General features: G+C 36.6%; 1 protein-coding gene across 19 annotated transcripts in view; it reads right to left on the bottom strand.

Moving 5' to 3' along the window:
• Col28a1 (collagen type XXVIII alpha 1 chain) overlaps positions 1-25,020 on the bottom strand; it is a 241,244-nt gene that overhangs the window by 91,289 nt on the left and 124,935 nt on the right. For all 19 annotated transcript variants that reach the window (XR_015448746.1, XM_021242833.2, XM_021242826.2 and 16 more), the window contains 2 exons: positions 20,882-20,950; positions 18,078-18,146 (listed from right to left, as the gene is read on the bottom strand). Coding sequence is in view for 18 of the 19 variants with exons in the window: in XM_021242833.2 (XP_021098492.2) it covers positions 18,078-18,146; positions 20,882-20,950 (138 nt within the window). In the remaining variant the exon portion in view is untranslated. The remainder of the gene's footprint in view (positions 1-18,077; positions 18,147-20,881; positions 20,951-25,020) is intronic.

The following is a 25,020-nucleotide window of genomic DNA, read 5'->3' as shown; positions in this document are numbered from 1 at the left end:
GGCAAAGTGAGAAGTTGAACAAGAGAAAAAAGAGAGAATCAGCAACAGGAAAATAATGCAATAATAGAAATAAGTCAATACCTTTCTGTAATTACTCTCAATGTGAATGGTTTCAATTTCCCAATCAAAAGATATAGATTGGCGACTGGATCAAGAAATAAAACTCAATAGTACATTTATATAAGAAACACATTTAATCCAAAAAGAAATTTATAGACTAAAAATCAAAGGATGAAAAAAAATATTCTGTGCAACTGGAAACTGAAAACAAGCAGGAGTAGCTATACCATTTTCAGACAAAGTGGACTTCAAGACAAAACTGATCAAAAGAGAAAAACAAAGAAGGTCTCTACATATTAGTTAAGGGAACAATTCAACAAGAAAAGGTAACAATTATAAACATAAATGGACCAAAAACCAGTACATCAAATATCATAAACAAATACTACTATACATAAAAGACCAGATAAATATCAACACAGTGGAGGACCTCCATACCCCACTGACACAAATAGACAAATCAACTACACACAAAAAAAGAAAACCAACAAAAAATATCAGAGTTGAGCCAAACTTTCAAAATAAATGGATTGGATACACAACAAAGTGTTCTACCCAAAATCAAAATACACATTATTCTTAGCAGAACATGGAATTCTCTCCAAAATAGTCCATATATTAGCCCATAAAGCACACTTAAGTAAACAGAAAAAAATCAAAATTTTCTTATGCATATTGTCAGATTATAGTACAATGAAACTAGAAATCAATGGCAAAAGAAACAACAGAAATAATGCAAACATATGGAAATTACACAATACACTCTCAAATAATCAATGTGGTAGAGAAGAAAACAAGGAAGAAATTAGACACTTTCTAGAGTCAAATGATAATGTCAGTAAAATATACCAGAACCTATGGTACACAATGAAAGACATCCTAAGAGAGACGTTTATAGCTGTCAATGCCTATAACAGACTAACAGAGTGAGTCCCGATAAATAACCTAATGATACACCTCAAGGTCACAGAAAAACCAGAACCATCCAAATCCAAAGCAAGTACAAGAAAGAAAATAATAATGATCATAGTAGAAATTAATGAAATTGACACAAAAAAATACAAAGCATTAAAGAATCAAAGAGTTGGTTCTTCATCAAAAGAATAAGCAAAACGGACAAAGTGCTACACAATATTACAAAAAAAAAAAAAAAAAAAGAGGAAAGGACCTAAATCAATGCAGTCAGAAATAAAAAAGATTAAATCACAACAGACACTGTTGAAATCCAAAAGATTATCAGTAACTATTTCAAATTGGAGAATTCAGAAGAAATTAATAGATTCCTAGATAAACATAAATTACCAACACTGAACCAAGAAGATATAAAATCCTGGAATAATCCAATAACAGATAATAAAATTGAACATGTAATAAGAAATCTACCAAGAAAATCCAGTAGCCAATGAATGCACCACTGAATTCTACAAGAATGGCAGGAAAGATCTAACATCAACATTGCTCAAACAATTTAATGAAATTAAAAGAGGATTACTCCCATAGTCATTCCTGGAAGCTAGTATTACCAATTCCAAAACCAGAAAAGGATCCAATTACAGGTCAATCTCTTTAATGAACATGAATGCAAAACTTCTCAACAAGATACTAGCAAATAGAATGCAACAAAGCATCAAAAAGATCACACATCATGACCAAGTAGGCTTTACGACAGGAATGTAAGAATGGTTCAACATATGCAAATCAATAAATGAAATCCATATAATAAATATAATCCATCACCTAAACAGAAGCAAGAACAAAAATCACATGATCACCTAATAGATGCACAAAATGCTTTTATTTTTTTCCCATTAAGTTTATTGGTACATTTTAGGTATAAAATACAGTTACATTCATCATGGGGATCTTGTACCTTTACATGATGTATCTTGGGTCTTTTTTTGCCCCCATTCCCCTGCCCTCCCTTCACCCCTTCCACCCTTCCCTATTTACAAAGACTTTGTTTCCATTGTTTTTCCCTTTCTCATATTTTTTCTTTTCCCTTCTTTCATTTCCCCTACCCCTCCTACTTCCCCAAGTCCTTTAGAAATTTTCTTCCTATTATACAATATCAATTATACATTTTTTTAATTACAATATCAAGATTTAGAGGACATTACCACAGATTTTACAGAATTTAAAAGGATATATAAATTATATTATAAAAACCTTTTTTGAAATAAATGACAACTTCTATGAAGTATCTTGGAAGACAAATTAATGAAACTAACTCTGGAAGAAATATATAATTTGAATAGCACCTATTAAAGAAAGTATATTCCTAGCTTGAAAACCTACCTAAATGACAACATATACATTTTAACTCATATACATTTTAACTGATGAATTATATCAAACATTTAAAGCAGAAAAAAGAAGGAACACTTCTCTCCTCATTTTAGGAAATCAACATTGTGCTTATACTAAAACTGGATAAAGATAATAGAAGAAAAGTATGAACACAGATAAAAATTTGTTTAACAAAACAAACTATTAGAAGTCAGATCTGGCAGTATGTAGAAAGTGGTTTTATTATAGGGATGGCAGTGTTGGTCCAGCATTGAAAGACACACCCCCAAAAGTCATCATTTTAACAGAGGAAAGGAAAAAGCTTTATGACCCTGTCAGTAGTTGCAGAAAAAGTATTAGACTAAATTCTACAGCTGTTCATGGTAAAAGCTATCAGGAGACTAGAAGTAGAACAGAAACTTCTCAACAGATAAAAGACATGTACTCCATATTTCCAGCAAAAATGCCTTTTATGAATGGAAAAGATACAATGCTTTCTCCCTAAGGTGGGGAACAAGGGCAGATATGCTTACTCTTCATCTGTCCATTAAACTTTGAAACACAGGCCCAAACCAAAATAGTCTGGCAATATAAGGAACAAATAGCTTAGGACTGGCAAGGTAGAAGTAAAATCTTTATATGTAGATGAAATGATCACCTACAGAGAAAATACTAAGAAATCTCTAGGAGCTCCTAGAACTTATATTTGAATTTAGCAGGATTAGAAAACACAAGGTATATATAAAAATTCAGGTCTATGTATACTTGTTATAAGTGAAGAATTAGATATTGAAATTTAAAAGCTATGTAGGAGTACAAAGCACTCAGAAAAGTAAAAAGAAAAAAATAACAGTGTTGGAAGACATTTATAACCTAATTTTAAGACTTCCTCTAAAGCTACAGTAATCAAGGAAATGTTGGTGTAAAGAAAGGCATATAGATCAATGGAATAAAACAGAGAATCTAGAAACAGAACCACACATACATGGTCCACTGATTTTTGAAAGATTATTTAACATTAACATTTTATAGAACAGAAACTCAACTCAAGAGCAGAGGAAAAGATAGTGTTTTCAACAAATGGTACTAGAACACCTGGTATCTGTATGTAAAAAATTAACTTCAACTCTTTATTTCCATACATAAAAATAACTTGAAAGGATCTATGAACCTAAATATGAAAGACTAAAACTATGAAATTTTAAGCAGAAATTATAAGCAAAAATGTTCATGAATTTAGGGTAGGCAAGAATTACCTAAGATACAAAAAACATGATGTATAAAAGAAAAAAGTTGATAAATGAGATTCCATCAAAATTTAGAACTTCAAAAGACATCATTAAGAAAATGAAAAGTAGTCCTTAAATAGAACATATTTATAATACATATAACCTATGACCAGAATATATAAAGAACTCTTGCACCTCGTTAATAGAAAATCCAATTAAAAAGTAGACACAAGCACATGACAAATAGCCAGTATAGCACAAGGAAAAGTGTGCAACACCAGAATCAGAAAAATACTAATCAGTAAAATAAGATCATATTATACACTCATTAGGGAGATTAAGTTAAAAGTTTTAAAGAACAGATGTCAACTTAGGTCTGAACCAGTTAGAACTTTCTAATACTGCTAATGTGAATGTAAAATGATAAAACCATTTTGGAAAATAATATAGAAATTTCTTGCATTATTGTTAAGAACCAACAGTTCTGTTCTTAAGTTTTTACTTAGGAGGACTGAAAACACATATTCACAATAGATTTGTACACACAAGTTGACTATCCCTTATCTGAAATTCTTGGGGCCAGAAGTGCTTCAGATTTTGGTTTGAAATCCACTTGATCTTTAAAGAGGATAGCTACTCCTGCTTTTTATTTTGGGTTCCTGTCACATGGAATATTGTTTTCCATTCTTTAACTTTCATTCTATGAGTTTCTTTTTGAATTAAGTGTGTTTCTTGTATGCAGCATATTGTTGGATCTTGCTTCTTGACCCATTCTGCCAGTCTATTTCTTTTGTTTGGTGAATTGAGACCCTTAACATTGATGGTTATAACAGCTATGCATTGACTTATAGTCATGACTTTTTCTTTTTGTTGGATTCTCCCCCTTCGCTTTTAATTTCTTGTCATGCCTGGGGGATTCATTCTGCTGGACTTCCTGCGGTTGTCATCCTCATTCTCTTTTCCTAGGATATTGTCTAAATGTTTTTGGAGTGCTGGTTTGGTAATCATGAAGTTCCTAAGGTACTTTTTTTCCCATTTAGTTTATTGATACATTTTAGGTATAAAACACAGTTACATTCATCATTGGGATCTTGTACCATTACATGAGTATCTTGGTTCTTATTTTTTTTCCCCTTCCCTTGCCCTCCCTTCACCCCCTCCACCCTTCCCTATTTGCAAAGACCTTGTTTCCATTTTTTTCCTTTTCTCATATTTTTTCTTTTCCCTTTTTTCCTCTCCCCTACCCCTCTCATTTCCCCTGCTCCTTTAGACCTTTTCTTCCTGTTACACAATATCAATTATACATTTTTTAAATTACAATATCAAGATCTAGGAGACATTACCACAGATTTTACAGAATTTCAAAGGATGTAGAAAGTATATTACAAAAATCTTTTTTGAAATAAATTTGACAACGTCTAAGAAGTACCTTGGAAGACAAATTAATGAAACTAACTCTGGAGGAAATATAAAATTTGAATAGCACCTATTAAAGAAAGTATATTCCTAGCTTGAAAACTTACCTATATGACAACAGCAGGCTCATAAACATTTTAACTGATAAATTATATCAAACAAAGCAGAAAAAAGAAGGAACACTTCTCTCCTCATTTTAGGAACTCAACATTGTGCTAATCCTAAAACTGGATAAAGATAATAGAAGAAAAAAGTATGAACATAGATAGAAATTTGTTTAACAAAACAAACTCTTGGAAGTCAGATCTGGCAGGATGTAGAAAGTGGTTTTGTTATAGGGATGGCAGTGTTGGTTCAGCATTGGAAGATCCACCCCCAAAAGTCATCATTTTAACAAAGGAAAGGAAAAAGCCATGTGATCCTGTCACTAGTTGGAGAAAAAGTATCAGACTAAATTCTACAGCTGTTTATGGTAAAAGCTATCAGGAGATTAGAAGTAAAACAGAACCTTCTCAACAGATTAAAGACATGTACTCCATATTTCCAGTGAGAATGCCTTATATGAATGGAAAAGATACAATGCTTTCTCCTTAAGGTGGGGAACAAGGGCAGATATGCTTACTCTTTATCTGTCCATTAAACTTTGAAACCTAGGCCCACCAAAATAGTCTGGCAACAAAATTACACAATTAGGATAGGATTGGCAAGGTAGAAGCAAACTCTTTGCATGTAGATGAAATGATCATCCACAGAGAAAATACTAAGAAATCTCTAGGAGCCCCTAGAACTTGTATTTGAATTTAGCAGGATTAGAAAACACAAGGTATATATAAAAATTCAGGTCTATGTATACTTGCTATAAATGAAGAATTGGATATTGAAATTTAAAAGTTATGTAAGAGTACAAAGGACCTAGAAAAGTTTAAAAAAAACAAACAAACAAAAACAGTGTTGGAAGACATTTAGTATCTAATTTTAAGACTTCTTCTAAAGCTACAGTAATCAAGGCAGTGTTGTTGTAAGGAAAGACACATAGATCATTGGAATAAAACAGAGAATCTAGAAATAGAACCACACATATATGGTCCACTGAGTTTTGAAAGATTATTTAACATTAGCATTTTATAGAATATAAGCTCAATTCAAGAGCCGAGGAAGAGATAGTGTTTGCAGCAAACAGCACCAGAATACCTGGTATCCGTATATAAAAAATTAACCTCAACCCCTTTTGTCCATACATGAAAATAACTTGAAGGGATCTATGAACCTAAATATGAAAGCCTAAAAGTATAAAACTTTAAGAAGAAATTATAAGAGAAAATATTTATGAATTCAAGGTAGGCAAGAACTACCTAGGATACAAAAAACATGATGTATAAAAGAAAAAAATTGATAAATGGGATTCCATCAAAATTTAGAACTTTAAATGACATCATTAAAATGAAAAGTAGTCCTTAAACAGACCATATTTACAATGCATATAACCTATGAGCAGAATATATAAAGAATTCTTAGAGCTCATTAATAGACAACCCAATTAAAATGTAGACATAAGAAGATGATAAATAGCCAGTATAGCACAAGGAAAGGTGTGCAACTCTAGAATCAAAAAAATACTAATCAGTACAATAATAAGATTGAATTATACCCTCATTAGGGAGATGAAGGTAAAAGTTTTAAAAGCCTTGTCATGACGTTTTCTTTATGTTGAATTCTCCTCCCCCTTTGCATTTTATTTGTCAAGCCCAATGGATTCATTCTGCTGGGTTTCCTGGGGTTGTGATCCTCATTGTCTTTTCCTAGGGTATTGTCTAAAATTTTTTGGAGTGCCAGTTTGGTATTCATGAAGTTCCTGAGGTGCTCTTTATCATGAAAGTATCTTATTTCTCCATCAATTTTGAAAGATAGTTTTGCAGGGTACATCAATCTGGGTTGGAGGCTGTTTTCCTTTAGGGCTTGAAATCCATCACTCCAAGCTCTTCTTGCCTTGAGGGTTTGCACTGAGAAGTCTGCTGTGATTCTGATGGGCTTTCCTTTGTATGTGATTTGTTTCTTTTCTCTCATTGCTTGTAGAATTTTGTTCTTCTGTTGGATTTCTGGAATCCTAACTATTATATGCCTATGTGTATATTTTTTTTTGATTAAGGCTAGCTGGAGTCCTATATGCCTCACTTATCTGTATGTCAAGTTCTTTTCCCCTGCTTGGGAAGTTTTCTGCCATCACTTCTGTGAAGAGTTTTTTTATGTCATCTGCACTCTCTCCTCTTTCTTCATTGACTCCAATCAGTCTTATGTTATTCTTCTTTGCATCGTCTAGCAGCTGCTGGATTGATTTCTCATGTTCCCTTACAATTTTGAAGCAATTTTTCTTCTCCTCCTCACTAATTGCAATCTTATCTTCTATATCTGAAAATCTATCCTCACATTGGTTCATTCTGCTGCGCAAACTTTCGATGGAGTTTTTAATCTCTTGGAAATCTGTTTGTATCTGTTTTATGGATTCCATTTGTTTCCTATGTTGGGATTCCATCATGTTCCTCAGATCCTCTAATTTTCTATCTGTGTCCTCTCTAGATTTATTAATCATGTCTTGCACCATGAGCAAAATCATTGCTGTTATCTGAGTAATTATTTCTGATTTCACTTTTCCCAGATCCTCTTTTGTTGCCAGTTCAGAGAGTCCACATGGCTGAGTATCAGATTGTTCCATCTTGTTTCCCTTTGGGGTTGCTGTAGGTGATCCAGAAGTCTGTTTTTGAGACTTGTTTACATGTCTTCTCATTTCCATGGGAGGGGGTGCTTCTGGCGCACACAAGGCTCACCTTCTCTGCCCTAGGAGCTTGGGATGGCAGCAGGGGAGCTTCCTTCCGGGTGCTGAGACTGGCTGAGCTTCTCTGCCCTAGGAGCCTGGGATGGAGGCGGGGAGCTTCCTTCCAGGTGCTGGGATGGGCTGAGCTTCTCTGCCCTAGGAGCCTGGGATTGTGGTGGGGAGTTTCCTTTCAGGTGCTGGGACTGGCTGAGCTTCTCTGCCCTAGGAGCCTGGGATGGAGGCCAGAGCTGTTACTTTCACGAGCCCCAGGTATGCAATGCACCTGTGGCTGGAGATGGGGAGGCATCTGATTGCCCCTGTCATGCCTGAACAGGCTCGCCTGTCCATGTGTCCCAGCCTGGCCAAGATGAGAGCATCCTAATACATCTTTGGTTTCTCATCAGGACTCTCAATTAAGAGTAAATATTGAAGAGAAGAGCAAAAAGTAATATGTAGTTTCCAAACTACTAAAGAGAAAATGCAATAGTCAGAAATTAACTCCTTTTATTTCTTTTTCTCTTTTTTCCTCCTATTACTCATCTTAATCCTCTGGTCTTCTCCTTCAGCTTCCACAGTGTAGGGCGGACATCAGTTCCTATCTTGCACCTGGGCCCATGATTTCCACCCCAACCATATGAAAAGTGATTCTGAAGAGCTGCTATCAAAAAAACTTTTTACAAGATAAAAGAAAAATTATTCTGGAGCAATAGGAACAATCATATGGTTGGCCAGTTAGTGATACAAATCCTTATAAAACTTTGTAATGTTTCCTTGAACAGGTAACTTAATTCCCTTTCCCTCCCTTCCTATATTTAAATTGAAAGTTAGGTACATGTACCAACTCTCTATGATGAATGTAAATATTATGTACTGCAAATGTGTAAACATTTAAAAAGAGAGAGAAGTCATATCTTCAACTAAATAAGGAAAGGTGCCAATAATGAAAAGCCAGCAATCATAAAGTCCTTAAGATATTTGTGAGAGCAATAAAAATCAGCTTAGATTATGGAGCGCTCACTGATTCGTCACAGAGGTTTGCAGTACTAAATTGCACCTCCTTCAGCAAGCTAACTGGAAAGGACCTGATAAAGGTTGAATGTGTGATGTGTGTAGAGGTGATTCAGCCTTACCCAAGGTAGCTATGCTACGCATACTAGCCCAGATCCTGCTGGAATTTCCAGTAAATATCACATTGGTTTCAAAAGGTCACTGACTCCTAACCCCAGATACTGTCAGAACTGTACTCGTGGAAAAATAATTGCTTTTAATACTTCTATCTTTTAAAAAAATTAGGTTATCAGCATAAAACACTTCACTGTATGTATCTCACATCTTCAAATGTCAACTTTTAATTTCAAGATGCAAATTAAAATTTTGAATAAGATTTTTTTTAAAGACTCGAACTAATCAGTTTTTTGTCTCCAAAATCTTCCCTGACTTGATTACTAGCCATCATGTGATCTCTTCAGGGAAGCCTGTGGGAGAGTAGCTCTGAGCAACCTTTTAGTTTCCTACCCCATAGATTAGTGAGACTTAAATAAAATAGTGGCTGCAGTTTAAAGAGCATAATATGGCCCTGGCTCTCTGCAGGAGCTCTGAGTAGTAAAGGTACCTCTTACCTGGTGACATGAGAGGGGAAAATATAGTCTAGTAAATTACTTCTGAACGACCATTGATGGTGGAAGAAAGGTAAAATTCCTGTTATAAATTTTCAATGATGAAATTCATGGGCTATAAAGACAGTAATGGCAGCTAAAAGTAATTTATCCATATCTTTCTCTCACCTTGCTTTTATTTAGATGTTATCTGTTACAAGAATTGAAAGGAATAAATATATATTCTATATCTTTATATATGAAGAGTGGATGGATAGGATGAGAGAAAAAAGAAATAAAGGAAGGAAAAGGAGAAGGGAAGACCAGTTAAGACTGGCTTATAGTAAATATAAATCATGTATTCTTATAGCATGATAAGTAGCTTAATATGAAGATGCTTAAGTGAAATTTTTCATATAACTTTCTAGTTTTAGAGATACTTTCAATTTTTAAAAAAATTTAGCATCAGCACATGGTGCCTAATCTTCATGACCAAGTCAAAATATGTAAATGATTTGTCTTTTGGCTTTAAGAAGCCATAATCCTAGGGTAGGGTACTTATTTACTTTGAAAAAAACATGATTTCAAAATTTATTTTTCCTTCTAGGTTTATAGCCACATAGAGTGTGTTAGAAGTCAAGCTAATCTGTGTAGTTCCCTAGTCATGGTGTAGGGCCTTGTTCATAGTAAATAAGTACAAAGATAGGCTGGCAATAATGTTGATTCAAGACCACTAAATTGAGAGCCTAAAATTTGCATTCCAATTCTGAGGAAATTCATTCTTTTTCAAAGAGAAAATGTAATATAAAATTGAGAGGGGAAAGCACACTATCATATCCCCAGATTCAAGGAAGGCAGGCAGGCAAGTGGGCAAAAAAGAAGCAAGGAAGGAAGGAAGGAAGGAAGGAAGGAAGGAGAATAAAAGGGAGGGTGGGGAACCATCTCTTTCTCACTGGAATGAAGGAATAAAATGACTTGCCCCTGAAGTAAAATGAAAATGCGAACCAGCAAGTGAAAAATACAAATGGTGTCTACTGAACATTGCCAACCTTCCCAGATGTGGGCAATCTGTACACATCACACGACTGCAGATTGAGTACTTGGGGTTTGATTTATTATGTACACAATTATTTTCACTTTGGTTTAAAAGTAATTAAAGGTGTAAAGGTCTGAGATGCCATCAGTGTAGAAACTTGGTTTGTAGACTTAGATTACTAGGTTCAATTTTAGCCACCACCTCCCATGCCACAGTCCTTTTGCTTGGGGAGGGGGGTACAATACTCAAACATCAAACTATTTAAAAGGTGAAACCTCACCTGTGACTTTTGTTTCACTTGACTTTTTAGGGCAGAAGAATCACTGTGCACATTGGAAAATTACACTGAGGGATTAGTACAACAACTTAAAGATACTTTCTGTGATAAGCATATACAACCTATTAATTATAAGTAATAACTATATTACTTATTATTTCTACTTAATTTCTAAGATGTATACAGATTGATCGAATGCAATAATGGTACAATTACCAAGATTGGTTTTGTTTTCTAAGTTGTTATTTGTTTGCAATCTGAAGAAGGAAAGAAAATTTTAAATTAAAACACCACAAAGTCCTAATATTAAAATGTGTGTTTCCATTTTTTTTCTTTTCTCATAATTTTTCCTATTCCTTCTTTCCTTTCCCTTCCCCTCCCACTTCCCCTATTCCTTTGGACCTTTTCTTCCTATTTCAAAATATCAATTATTCATTTTAATCATTGTAATCCTTATTTACACTTTCAGTTTCTCACACTAGAGAAGCTATTCGGTATTTGCACATGTGTGTCCTATTTATTTCACTTAAGAGTATGGCCTCAATATTCATCCATTTAGCTATAAATGTCTCTAGTTTCTCATTCTTTATGGCTCAGTAGTACTTCGTGTAAAGTAGCTTGATATACAGAAACTCAAGCTTTGGTAGTCTAATGCTTTCCCTTCTAACTATACCTACTTAAATAAATAAAAGAGAATAAAGGTTATCATTAAAAAAAAAAGTGTGTGTGTGTTGCTCCCAAATAACATTATCACTGTCATACAGCATAGCTATCTATGAGTTTAGAAACCAAAAAAAAAAATTTACTAATATCAATTCTTCTTAACCTCTGCAGGTATCTGCAACTTTGTGTATATTAAGCCTACTCCTGACTTTTTATATGTGAGATTCTCTTTTTTTTCCCCTTAAGTCAGTTTTTTTCAATGAATAAATCATTTCTCTTTGGTCTTTCAGGTGGGCAATTTTCTGTGCTGTAATAGATCCATTCTAACCACAAATCTAGTCAAATGGATTCTGGAAACACTTTCAAAGCAATCAGGTAACAAGTAGGAGCTACAAAGAAGACTGGCAGGGCCGGGGATTTAGCTCAGTGGTTTCGCTGCCTGCTGCGCAAGCACAAGGACCTGAGTTTGATACCCGGTACCAAAAAAAAAAGAAGAAGACTGGCAGGCTCTGAGAGAGGTTTTTACTATAGAACCCTGACCTTCTTTCAGGCTTTTTCACTTTGTTGAAGGGGCACCAGAATTAGCAAAACTACCTGATTCAGTTAAAAGAGAGCTTGAAGTTATGCAAATAGTTCTCATTTTTGGCACAACTGAGGCAAATTAAAGAACTCTACTGAGGAAATGGCATGCATATTAAACACTGAGCCAAGAATCTTACACTATTTTTGGTTCTGTCCTGGATTCCCAAATCAGAGAGCTATGGCAGGAGAAACCATTTCCCCAGACTAGCCCTGCAAGATGGGCTGACCCATCCACTACCACACCCTGCTGGCCTCAAAGGCTAGCAGTGTTCCAGGTAACCCTCGGGACTCCAGGCCTCCCCCTAGCTCCCTCCTGATATCAGGCTCTCTTTTGATGCCTGCCATCTTTCCCCAACCTCTGAACCACAGCTCTCCTACTGGATGTCAGGGTCCATCCATTTATGGCCATGGCTTTGCCATGACAAAAACAAATACTTCCTGTTATTTTGCTGGTCCTACTAACTCCAAGCCTCCTTTTTTAGCTGCCACTCAGCCTGTCTTCTCAGGCAATATCTAAATCATCCACTGGTACTCCTGATACTGCTTGAAATAAGTAAAATTATAAACATTCAACGATTTTCTTCTGTAGGAAAGGAAAAAAGAAATGATAGGACTGAAGTCAATACCTCCAAGTTCAGGTGCCTGTTCCCTCACACTGTCAGGAAAATGATGGGGTTTTCTGGAAGTTGCCATGGAGACCATTTACAGTTTTATTCTTTTCTCAAAATACCAATATACTTAGAGCAACAAATAACTTTAAAATTTACATCTTTCCTAGAAATTGGTCAAACTGTGTATGAAGGTAATTCTTCCTCAAATGTGAGGAAAGCTAACCTGGTCAACCTTCTGGCCAAGACCCTTAAGGAGCAGGTATGCCCTTTCACATACTCTCTTTCTGCAAGTGTAAGTGGCAAAGCGGCCCAGCCAATGGAGGAGCTAGAAATGGAAGACAAGGTTCCTCAAAATTCCATGCACACACACACACACAAAAAACTGGCCACCAAGCAGGAACCCTTATTGGACTGTTACGTGACTTACTGTACATTTTTGGGTCTATGTAGCACTGAATTCAAGCTCACACTGACTAATGCAACCAATATATTATGTTTAAGAACACTGAATCAAATGAATGTTGGAATCCTAAACCTTCCTCCTGGAAAATACCATGAAATAGTAGAAAGGAAAGGAAAGGAAATCAAGTTAGAATAATTATGTGAAAAATGCAAATATTTAATGCATATATATCTATTATTAAAAATATACACTATCTTTTAAATTTCAGTTATACCTCATTACAACTTTGGGAAGCAATTATTATCTCTATTACTTAGATGTGGAAACTGAGGCAAAGATGCAATACTTAGGAAGTAGAAAAGCCATGATTCAAATCTATTGGCACCATAGTCCAAGCTGGTTGCATACCAGATATTTGGTACAATTTTATCTTCACATTGTACACTTCTTTATCCCCATTTTAAAGATGAGTAAACTGAGGTTCAACAAGGATAAATAATTTATCCAAGTTTACACCACAAGAAAGAATCAGGCTCTAAGGTCAGAATATATAGAGAAGAAAGAGGTCATGTAAACTGAGTTTCCCTCCATTCATGATCCCTGAGGTCCTGGAGGTTGGTCTGTTAGCTCTGTGACAGTGTGACCACTGCAATGATCACAATTTGTCAGATTTGGAGACACTGGAGTTTCTGCTGGATAGCATTCACCAGATTCCCCATCATGTCAGGGAGGTGACTTTTTTCACACTAATAACAAACTGGACGAGCCTGAAATAGCCCATACTTTGCAGCAGCCAAACTTTATGGAATAAACAATCAGCCTAGGATGGATCAATCATGCTCAGGTCCAAAGGAAGAACTGAAGCCAGTGGCATAGGGACTAATTCTTTCCATGAATGAAGGATATATGTATATTAAGAGTTACAATAGAAACCAGAAGTCTTATTCACAGAAGGACTTCATCCTCTGAAAAAAAGTACTAAGGGATATGAAAAAATGTTCAACAACACTGGTCATTCAAGAGATGCAAATGAAAACAGCCCTGAGATTCCACCTCACCCCAGAAACAATGGCTGCTGTCATGAAATCAACCAATAACAAATGCTGGTGGAGCTGTGAGGAAAAAGGAACCCTGCTCCACTGCTGGTGGGAGTGTAGACTGGTGCAACCACTGGGGAAATCAGTATGGAAATACCTCAAAGAACTAAGACTAGGGGTCCCATTTGACTCAGCTATTCCCCTGCTGGGTATCTTCCCCAAAGAATTAGAAGAATCATACCACAGTGATATATGTCCACCCATGTTCATAGTCGCACAGTTCGTAATAGCTAAAGCTTGGAAACAGCTCAACTGCCCATCAGGTGGAGACTGGATAAAGAAAATGTGATTTTGTATAAAATGGAGTACTACTCAGCCACAAAGAATGAGAAATCAGAGACATTTATAGCTAAATGGGTGCACATTGGGGCAATGCTCTTAAGTGAAATAACTAGTACACAAGTGTAAATACCAAATAGTTTCTCAGGTGTGAGAAACTGAAAGTGTAAATAAGAATCAAAAGGTATAATAGATAATGTGAAATAGGAAGAAAAGGGGCAAAGAGGAAGGGGAAGTGGGAGTAGTAGGGGAAAGGAAAGAAGGGAATGGAATTAATATGAGAAAATGAAAAAATGGAAACAAAGTCTTTGTAAATAGGGAGGGGTAGAGGGGTTGAAAGGAGGGCAGGGGAAGGGGGAAAAATAAGAACCAAGACACATTGTGTAAAGGTGCAAATTTCCAATGATAAATGTCATTATATTGTACACCTAAAATGTACCAATAAAAAAAAAGTACTAAGGGAACTTCTAGGCTGATCAAGACACTGAAAATGACCTGAAGAAGGATGGAGAGAGGGAAAACGGCAGAACTCCTGAGGAGGAATAGAGTTGGGGAGAAGCCATCTCTTTCAGTCCTATTCTGGGCTTTCTTGCCTGCCCTCCCAGCCTTAGGGACTAGTCTCAAAGGAGCTACTAAATTAATCTCTCAAAATCCAACCCCATCCATTCTCCCCCCTGACAATCTGTGGGATTGGTGACACATCTAGAGTCCATCTCTAGGGGAAAGGCTATTACTAGAGGCTCATAATGGGACAAGACAGTGGGATCATATAGCCTCCAGACCCAGACTATGAACTTGAAAGACCAAGACCATCTAGGGGTCAAAGAACCTCAGTCCTATATTCATTCATTTGATCAATCAACAGATTTGTAGTTGGGGAAAAGCACTGAGGCCATATAAAGGAGCCAGAGCTTTTCTGCCATGCAGTCAGCTGGACCCTAGCAGTGTCAACATAGGAAAGTTAGGAGTTTGCCATGGTATCCAAGCATTGACCAGGACCAGAACTACCACAGAAGCAGCCCTAGGTGGTCCCACAGTCCCAGTTAAGGTAGGAGAAAGAAGTTCCCAGAAGAACACAGTCTTCTACATGAAGCATCAGGAGAATGGGAAGGAGAGTCCTTCCATTACTATATTTCTTTAGTTATGTCCATCTATTCCACAGATGGCAGCCAGAATGAGTGTTTTCTAATGATCATGTCATGCTTCTCTGACTTGTAAATGCTCTTAAAATCAAAACTCATTACTGTGACCATAGGACCTTGTTGGGACCCTGTCTACTCATTTGATCTCAACTCATTCCACTGTGTCACCCTCCACTCTCACCTAGAGCTCACAGTCAGATTATTTCATAGCCTATAAACTCCATGAGGACTGAGTTCATGCCTTCTCACTCACCTTTCATAACATTAACACAAATGGGTGTTCGGTCTGTAACAGTTGGTTGATTAAAGAGTAGGACTGACTAATTAAAGAGCCAATATCCAGCAATAAAGTCAGCTGGGTGCTGAAACAGATCACTTCTGTAAGTGCAGCCCTGGCCCTTATTTTGTCCATGGTTTGGGTGGCACAGAGAGGCAGAGTGGAGCTCAGGTCCCAACTTTAAAGCTCAACAGCAACAAAACTCTCCATCAAAGCCACCTAAGCAGATACAAAAGAAGCAAGTTCCACTAATTCAAATGGTCTTTAGAAAAGTGTGAGAAATATGTCAACAGGTGATTATAAAAAATGAAATCTCACTGAGTATGTAGTCTTACAATGACTCAAAAGAATACCACTAGCTCTATTTATTCAGCTACCTCTACTTTGCAATGATGGTTGGACTAAGAGTCAGGAAAATGAGGCAAACACTTCTGCCCCTGTGCAAGAAGGATGGCAGGTCTAACAGCTCTACAATGATTTTATGAGTCAGCCATGGTCAAGTACTACCTTGCTCAACATCACAACCTAGTGGAGAAAAAGCTTCTGTCATTTCTGATATGTCATATGGAAGTTTGGGTTCTTTCTCTATGATAGTTGGCTCCATAAGCTAGTTTCACTCAGGACAGATTTGAACACAGTATAAACTGAAGGGCATAAGAAAGGGCCTAAAGCCAGGAAAGTCATGGTTGATGAAGATTAATTAAATGCAACCCAATGTGCTCCAGTAAGAATAAAGGAAATATTTCCAGATAGAAAGGAGAAAGCTGGCATCAGATTTAAGAAGTGGACATAATATATTAACAGCACATGTGAACTGAGCTCATATTGGAGCAAACCCACACAACGCCTTGTAGAGAGAGCATTACCATCGTTTAGGCATAACATTTAAGGATTAAGTATAAGAATGATGTTTATACAGAAGCAGAGTTTTGCTGTACTTTCCAGTGCTTGCATGCTATCAGCAACATGCTGTCTGGTCTTTGCTTGGATACTCAAACTGACAGATGAAAAACTGTTATTTAAAAGACCTGCCATGAAAACTCTGGACACTGTGTGATGGATTAGATCTACATGGGTGGCAAACCTATGGAACATGTGCTGGAGCACTCTGTTTCTTATCATTAAAAGCTCTAAAAGGTTCACCATCACTGGATTAGAAGATTTAACACAGATTCATTGAGCTTTGCTTTTGACTTGGCTCACTTTTTCTACACAGGCGTATTTAATGCCAACACAGGACTTTCATATTTATTATCTTAGGTTCCTTCTGTCTTCTGCTTACTAAGAAATTCTGCTATTTGTAAAAGTTTGTTTTGTATATCTCCAATCTTAATTATCTAGAGTTCTCAATTATCAATTACTCAATATCAAAGCATACCCATGATAATAAATACCAATTTATTGCAGGGAGGGTTATAGAGAAATGAGACAGGTTAAAAACAAAATCTACGTATAAAAAGTGGAAAAGGGGCTGGGTGTAGTGGCACACACCTGTAATCCTTGCATTTGGGAGGCAGAAACACAAGGACCCCCATGAATTCAAGGTCAGCTTGGGCTATATAATGAGACTTTGTCTCCAATAAATAGGAGGAAAAAAGGAAAAAAGGGGAATTACTTGACTGAAATACTTGGTAACCTCTAGACACCAAATTTTATCTACTGAGACATGGGACACCTTGAAAATTCCACCTTGCTCGATAGGTTTGTTGTTATCTAACAACAATAAAGCAGAAATAAAACAGAAAGCAGATATCTGTGAATTCTACTGAGGAACTTTTAAAATCACAGTACTCAAAGTCTACCCTAAGTGATCAAGATTCCAATCTTCTAGGGCTGGGTATCAATATTATTTGTAAGGTCCCTGGGTGAGTCTTCTGTGAGCTAAAACTGGAAAGCTCCCCACATCCTGCCCTCTGTCCCCCTACTCCTGGTTATGAGGGGAGCATACAGGTAGGGAGGGCAGGTTTAGGGGAGGGGAGAAGGGAGGGAGAGAGGGGAGAGGGAGAGGGAGGGAGGGGGAGAGAGAGAGAGAACAGAGCTGGACATGAAGTTTCCATTCTTCTCGGAAACCAGAGAGAACAGCAAACAGTTAAATTTTTCATTAAGTAATTTGTGTGTGTATCATTTGTAAAACTATTGTACTTATTGCATTTCTACACTTCTGTATGGTGTCTCTAAATATTAGATGCAATTTTAACTGCTAACCTCACCTGAAATCTATCTCATAGTTGCCATATTTTGCATTATCCCCAGCCTCTTCTCCCAGTCATGCTACTGACCTGAGAGATGATTCTAACACAATCACATTCACTTACTTTAATTCCTTGGGACCCATAGCCTGGTGGCCCAGGAAGGCCAGGCAAGCCTTTCTGCCCAATATCACCCTGTGGGAAGATGGGAAGAAATTAGACAAAGTGTAAGAAGACTAAGGAAGAAGATAAAACATAAATATTACTGCTCTCAGCTCCATCCTTACTTCAGTCTGATTAGGACCTTCTCTCTGTCCATGAGTTATTTCATATTTCATTTAAAGAAGAATTTTTCTAAATAGTTTAGTTCAGTCAAATTGCTTGCAAACAAAATCTTACATATAAATCAAATATTTTTTTTAAAGGGTAAGACAGTGTTGCTTGAAATAAGCAGAAGTGGAAGCCAGGAGTTCCTGCTTGGCTCCTCTAGCTATCCTAACCCTAAAATACCAGGCCACTCTACACCAAGTCTAAAAAGACAGAAGCGGGATTCCATGTGTCCAGTAAGACACTGCTCCATTTCAATGTGGAGTGTCTGGGACTGCTATAAAAGACTCAGTGGCTATTGCTATGAACTGGTGTTAGATTTTATGCAGCAGTAAGTGAATATAGCATCTCCCAGTGTGTGCTCATAAGGTGATCCCGTGTTTATTAAGGAAAGACTTCTTGGGTGGAAGCAAATTGGAAAACAATACATACTACCTTGTAGAATTTTCCAGTGCACATTTCTACAGCCTCAATGGTACTCAGTTCTAAGAAATGTATGCTGAGAAACTGCTATGCTGCATAAACATCATGGAGTGTACTTACACAGAAACGGCTGTGACATCACTAAATGATAAAATTCTCAAAGGACCACCTTCACATGCAGTGCGCCAATGACTAAAACATTGTTATGTGACAAGGCTCTAAGAAAATTAACTTACTTATCTTAGAAGTCCCTAAATTAATATTGAATGTAAGAAGCTTTGAGAAATGGTGGGTTGATTTGTCATTGTATAAGTCAGTACTGTTCTTACTGGTATGGAATAAAATCTATTTTTTCTGATTATAAGAGAAATATTTTCTCATTGCAAAAATATTTTAAAACCAAAAATTAAGATGACAATGAAAAATTAAAATAGACCCATCTTCTCTTCACCAGTGATAATGACTACTGACATCTTAGGAGGATCCTCATCTGTATAAAGTGATCTATGAGGTTCAAAATAACCTATTGCCAAACCAGAGCTGACAGACAAAAAAAAGGGATAAACTGGGAATCCTGACAATTCTGGTATTCTCAGTAAAATCTTTGATTCATAAAGCTTATTCCGTCTCCTCTCTGATGATAGGGTTCAAGTTCACATCTGTGCATTTTTGAATCCAAATATATTCAAATATATGTGAATGCATATATTTGAAAACTGAATTGATATTGGGTAGTTCTTTGACGCCTTGTAAAAATGCTTGATACTTCTTTACCTTTCTTTAAAAAAATATTTCCTGAGCAGGAGAATAATCAATAAAATTAGAGTTTCTCAAACTCAGCACTATTGACATTTTTGAGCTGGATGATTCTTTATTATGAAAAGTGCTTGTTCATCATAGGATGTCCAGCAGCATCCCAGGCCTCTACCTACTACATGGCAATAGCATTCCCAGGTGTGACAACACAAAATGTTTGCAGACATTGCCAAATACCCCATAGTGGGGGCAGGGGGAGGGGGTATCCCCTTCATTGAGAAACACTGGATTGAAAGAATAAAAAGACAAATAACCACCAAACTAGCAGAGACAAAAGGAAGAGAAACAGAAATAATGGCAAAAGTAGCCAAAGGTAGTTCTTCTCATCTTCTTTGGGGACAATAATTCTAGAGGCTTGCACTGAGGATCTGCCAGTGTGGACACAGCACATAGGTACAATATATTAGCCAGGGACCTGGTAAAAGACTAACCAAGGCATCTCTGGCCAAAGCAAATATGAGCTTCTTGATGATAAAACAGACTCTAAGAAACTTAGAAATATTTTGAGCACATTGCTACTACTTAAAAAAGGTTGACTTTCTCATTTCTTTGTGGGAAGTACATAGGTCTATAAATGTAAATATTATTTTACGAAAATTTCAGATGAAGTGGAAAAATAAGATTTTGCATCAGTAATCAAGAAAAAGAAGTTAACACCAACACAAACACTATGAAGCTATTGTTTACTTGATTGGCATTAACGGTACATGTTGAGTAACCCTGTTAGATGTGCTTGGACCAGAAATATCTCAGATTTTGGATTTTTAAAATTTTGGAATATTAGATAAACATAACAAAGTATTTGAGAAACGGGACTGAACACTAACCACAAAACCCACTTAGGTGTCCTATAAACATAGCCTGAAGATACTTTTAGACAATACGTTTAGCGTACTTGGATTTTGACTACCACTTGTCACATGAGGTCAGATGTGAAATTTTCTACTTTCAGTGTCAAGTTGGTGCTTCTGATAGTTAACTGTTCTGTGAAGTTGAGTAAGAAATGCCTAGCTGGTTGGCTTAGCACAGTTCTTGATGTGACTAAATAATAGACTTACTGAAGAGGGAAGACCCACTCTGGATGGGGTGGCACCAACCAATAGGCTTGTAGCCTGAACAGAATAAAAAAGGAAAGAAGGAAGTCTCTCTTCTACTTCTTTGGAGGAGTTCTAACCTTTGCTTTGGCCTTTGGACTTTCAACATCTATCTCCAGGCTTCCAGCACAGATTCTTTACCCTTCCAGCTCAGACTCTGACACAGTACTCCAAATTTTGGAACTTGAAACATTTCAGATTTTGGATTTTCAGATTATAGCTGCTCACCCTGCTTCTATCCCCAGGTACATCACAGAACCGAAGACTCACCTTTGGCCCTTGAGTTCCTATGCCCCGAGGCCCAGAGGGACCTGGAGGGCCTCTGGCGCCAGGCTCTCCCTAAAAGATATACCAAATGATAGGTTAGTGATTTTTCAAAAACTGCATAATATTTCATTAAATATGCACGTCCAATGATACATTTAATATTTTAGAAACCTTTGAATTTGATTAAGATATTAACTGAACCCTTTCTTCCTAAATTACTTTCCTATTTTGACATGTGTTATCACCTTTTGTTTCATTTCTTACTGCCAATCATACAATCCTTAAAACAACTAATTAAGGTCCATTTGAAATCAATCCAGGTAGTTAACTTCTTGGCAACATTAATATATACTTTTTTCAGATCTTTTTCCTCTAGAATTTAGAAAAGTAATTACTGCCATTATAAACAGAGCACAAAAGAAAAGAATAAATAGAAGTTAAGAGATATAATTATATCCTGAACTAGTTGCTTTTATTGTTTCAATCAACAAAGACTATATTACTTGACTTAGGGGTTGGCTTTATGATATTTGTGCCACTAATGTGATTGTGACTGCAGAGTAAATCCTATAAAGTTTCTCCAAGGCATGACAGTTTTATAACAGGCAACTATTGCCAGAAAAGGGATGAGGCCCAAGAAAGCGGGGCAGACCCTGTGGTTGGACCCTTTCTAAGAAGCTAACAATGGAAAGAAGCAGGAAAATAAACTCTTTATTAGTTAACTTCCCTATGCCTGAGACTATGCTAGACATGTTTGTGTGTGTTATTTAATTTAATATTTATGGGAATCCTGCATTACAGTGATAACTAGTTTAGCTAAGTCTGCTGAACCTCAGTAAATACATCAGATATGTAGAAAATAATATCTACACTTCACAGTGATAAGAATGAAACATGGCAAAGCATGTGAATGTTCCTATCACAAGATCTAGAATAGTGCAGGTCCTTGGTAAATGTCAATGAGCCCCCTGCCCTTTATTAAAGGAAAACTAAAGTTCACTCATGTCTGCACAAATATTAAGAGGCTGGGCCAGACAGACATAGACAAACAGGAAGCCTCCCTGCACTATTAAGCCATCATAGCCCATTTGGAAAAAACTTTGGCAGATTTTTTTAAAGTTTCGCGTACATTTACCACACGATCCAGCAATTTCACTCCAAAGCATACATCCAAGAAAAACAAAAACCTATGTCACACAAAATCCTGTATCTGAATGTCCTTAGCGCCATTATTCATAATAGCTCATAATTCATAGTGGTAATAATCTAATACCCATAAACCAGTGAATGGATGGACAAAATATAGCAAGGAATGAACTATGGACACATACTATAAAATAGATGAAGCTCAAAATCATTATTTTCAATGAAGGATGTCAGACACATTGTTTAATTCCATTAATATGAAATGTCCACAAAAGGTAAACTTATACAGACAGAAAGTAGGTTAGTGTTTGCCAAGGTTAAGAACATGGATTAACTGTAAATGGGTGTGAAGGAACTTATTTGGGGATAAATCGTTGTAAAACTGGTCAATGGTGATGGATATACTGCTTGATAAATTTACTTTGAAAAATCATTTAATTCATACTTGAAGAACTTCTTTGAAGTGTAAACTACGCTTTGATAAAGCTATAAAGGAAAAAGAGAGCCAGAGCCAGGCTTTGAATTTATGTTTTCCAAGATCTTTACCTTTCTAAAATACTTCTAGATAAAAATAACAGAATAGGGAGAACTCTTAAACCATATTTTATTACTGACTTAATCTCTTTCATAATCATATACTTCTCTTTTGCTGACAGACCACTTTTATGATTCTGCTCTCCTATCTCCATCTCTTCCACTTACCAGTAGTACTCGGCTGCTTTTGAGGCCCCAGGTACTAATTATCTTTAACATCACTCTCCTACTGACTCGTAGTTCTGAGAGACCTCAAGTTCTTCCCAGCTTAAATGATGGCTCCCACATCAAGAGCTCCAAGTAGGGAACAGGAATGCCCTCAGTTATGTACATCTCCATGACCTCATTTTCCTTCTCTGAAGTGTCTGTACATTCCCTGCATGAGGCCTTTCAACTACACCTAACAGATTCACACATTTTGCTAGTTTTCGAAAAAGACAAGTCATTTCTCATCCAAGTCTTTTGACACTCTCTAACAAAATAGAATACAAGCAAACACAGATAAGTAAACACTGCCTAGAACTATGGAATGTTTTATCAGAAATAATTTTCTCCTTCACCCCAACTTTACCCCAGATATGGCAGCTTCCTCTCCCATGTTCTTGTTCATTGCCCTTCCAGGATTCAAACAAGAGTTTAGAAAAGACGTAGCTGAGCACCATGTGCCTCCTGCAGAATACACAACTCCATCTAAAAATAGACTGGCCAAGGAAAACTGCACCTGGATCTGAGCAGGTCTCTATATCCACCAGCTTAAAAAAATAGAAGATGGACACATCTGGTGACTTAAGCAAGAGCATTGTGAAAAGACTCACTTTGCCACTTGACACCACCGGTTCTCCCATGATGCAGCACTACTGGTACCTATGAAGAGGTGTGTTCACCAGTGGGACTTCTGCTTTATGGTTTTATTGGCAGCATACAGGGTGACACTCTCAAATAAAGGAAATCAGAACAAGTTCTTGCATCGCTGGTTTTAGTCTCCCATGTAAAAATCTGAGGGTTGTGGGAGCCTGCAGAGGGAGCCCTTGTACTAGGAGATAATGAACAGAACTGAGAGCAAATCCTGGTGTTTCCATTTATAGCTGCATCAGTTTCATAAGCCCACAGTCTAAGCTTTATTCTTATCCGCCTTCACTCCCTCAAGAAAATAATAACGGCTTACATAGCTTCCGACTTCCTCTTGGCCCATAAGAGATACTCTGGATAGGAGACACTCCTTTTAATTTCACTAGAAAGGGGAAAGTTTAGGACTGTTTGTAGTATGCATTCATGTGAGAGAATGATTCAGTAAATGTTTTACCTAAATCAGTGATGGCGAACCTTTTAGAGCTTCCAATGATAACAAACAACCTGCTGTGTGGCATGTGAGCAACAGGTTCGTCATCACTGACCTAGACCATAACCTTGCATAGTGGTTTATCTAATACCTTTAAAAATAAACATAATTTTATGAATTATAGTAAGCATACATTGGAATTTTTACTTTTTAAAAGAAAAAAGTGCATGTACACTATTACAAATACTTTCTCATTAGTAAAGCCTTGCTATCAATATTAAAACTTATTGTAAATAATAATGAACATGCACTAAGTTTATTATTATTTATTAGCAAGCACTTTTTATTCATTATCTCAACTGATCCTATCAATATCAACTTACTCCATTTTACAGAGAAGGAACTGAGGATTGCAGAGATTACATGACTTGCCTAAACTCACACAGCCTGACATAATTCATCCTAGGTATGACTCCAGAGGCCATCTCCTATTTTGATGTTGGATGTAACCACATACAAGATGCTGCCTTCTCCATAGGCTTTCTCTCAACTGCCATTTAATGCAAAAACCACACCTGTGTGGCTATAAAAGTATTTTTCCTATATAATGTCAATCATATTCTCAAGGAGAAAAAAATAAAACATTCTGGCTTGTAAAAATTCTTCCTTTATTCTAAGAGACCTGTATACTTGCACAAGTACCTAGCTGCCTACAACTTTCTTTTCCAATTTCCCTCTGTTGACTTCCTCAGTTCTGGTTTACCTCCACATTTGTACAGGTCTAATTCCACAACTGTTACCTATAGAAATTCTTAATTGCTCATTTCATCCATCCTACAGTGTACTCGACTTGGCAGAGTAAATCATGCTGTGACTACTACTAACTATAAAGTTTTCATTGGTTAGAACTCCTAAAAGTGTCTTATATTATTCCATTAATTTCAAGGAGGAGCCCTGTGAAATAGGTATCATCCCAAATCACAGATGAGGGCCCTAAATATCAAGGAGATGAAATATCTTGCTAGGGTCACATAGCTAATAAGTGGCAGAAATTTTGATATGAAGCAATGACAAGGAAACAACCATTATATCTTATCTATCTAATAAAATTTATATATAATACTTGACAAAATAATCAGCCCACTAGACCATACACAAGGCTTCAGCCATTCTCTCTCCCTTT

Source organism: Heterocephalus glaber, unplaced genomic scaffold, assembly GCF_053883595.1.
Source record: "Heterocephalus glaber isolate CG9 unplaced genomic scaffold, H.glaber_assembly_v1.0 deba00000546, whole genome shotgun sequence".
In the NCBI taxonomy this organism is placed as follows: domain Eukaryota; kingdom Metazoa; phylum Chordata; class Mammalia; order Rodentia; family Bathyergidae; genus Heterocephalus; species Heterocephalus glaber.
This window is presented reverse-complemented; position numbering and strand designations above follow the sequence as displayed.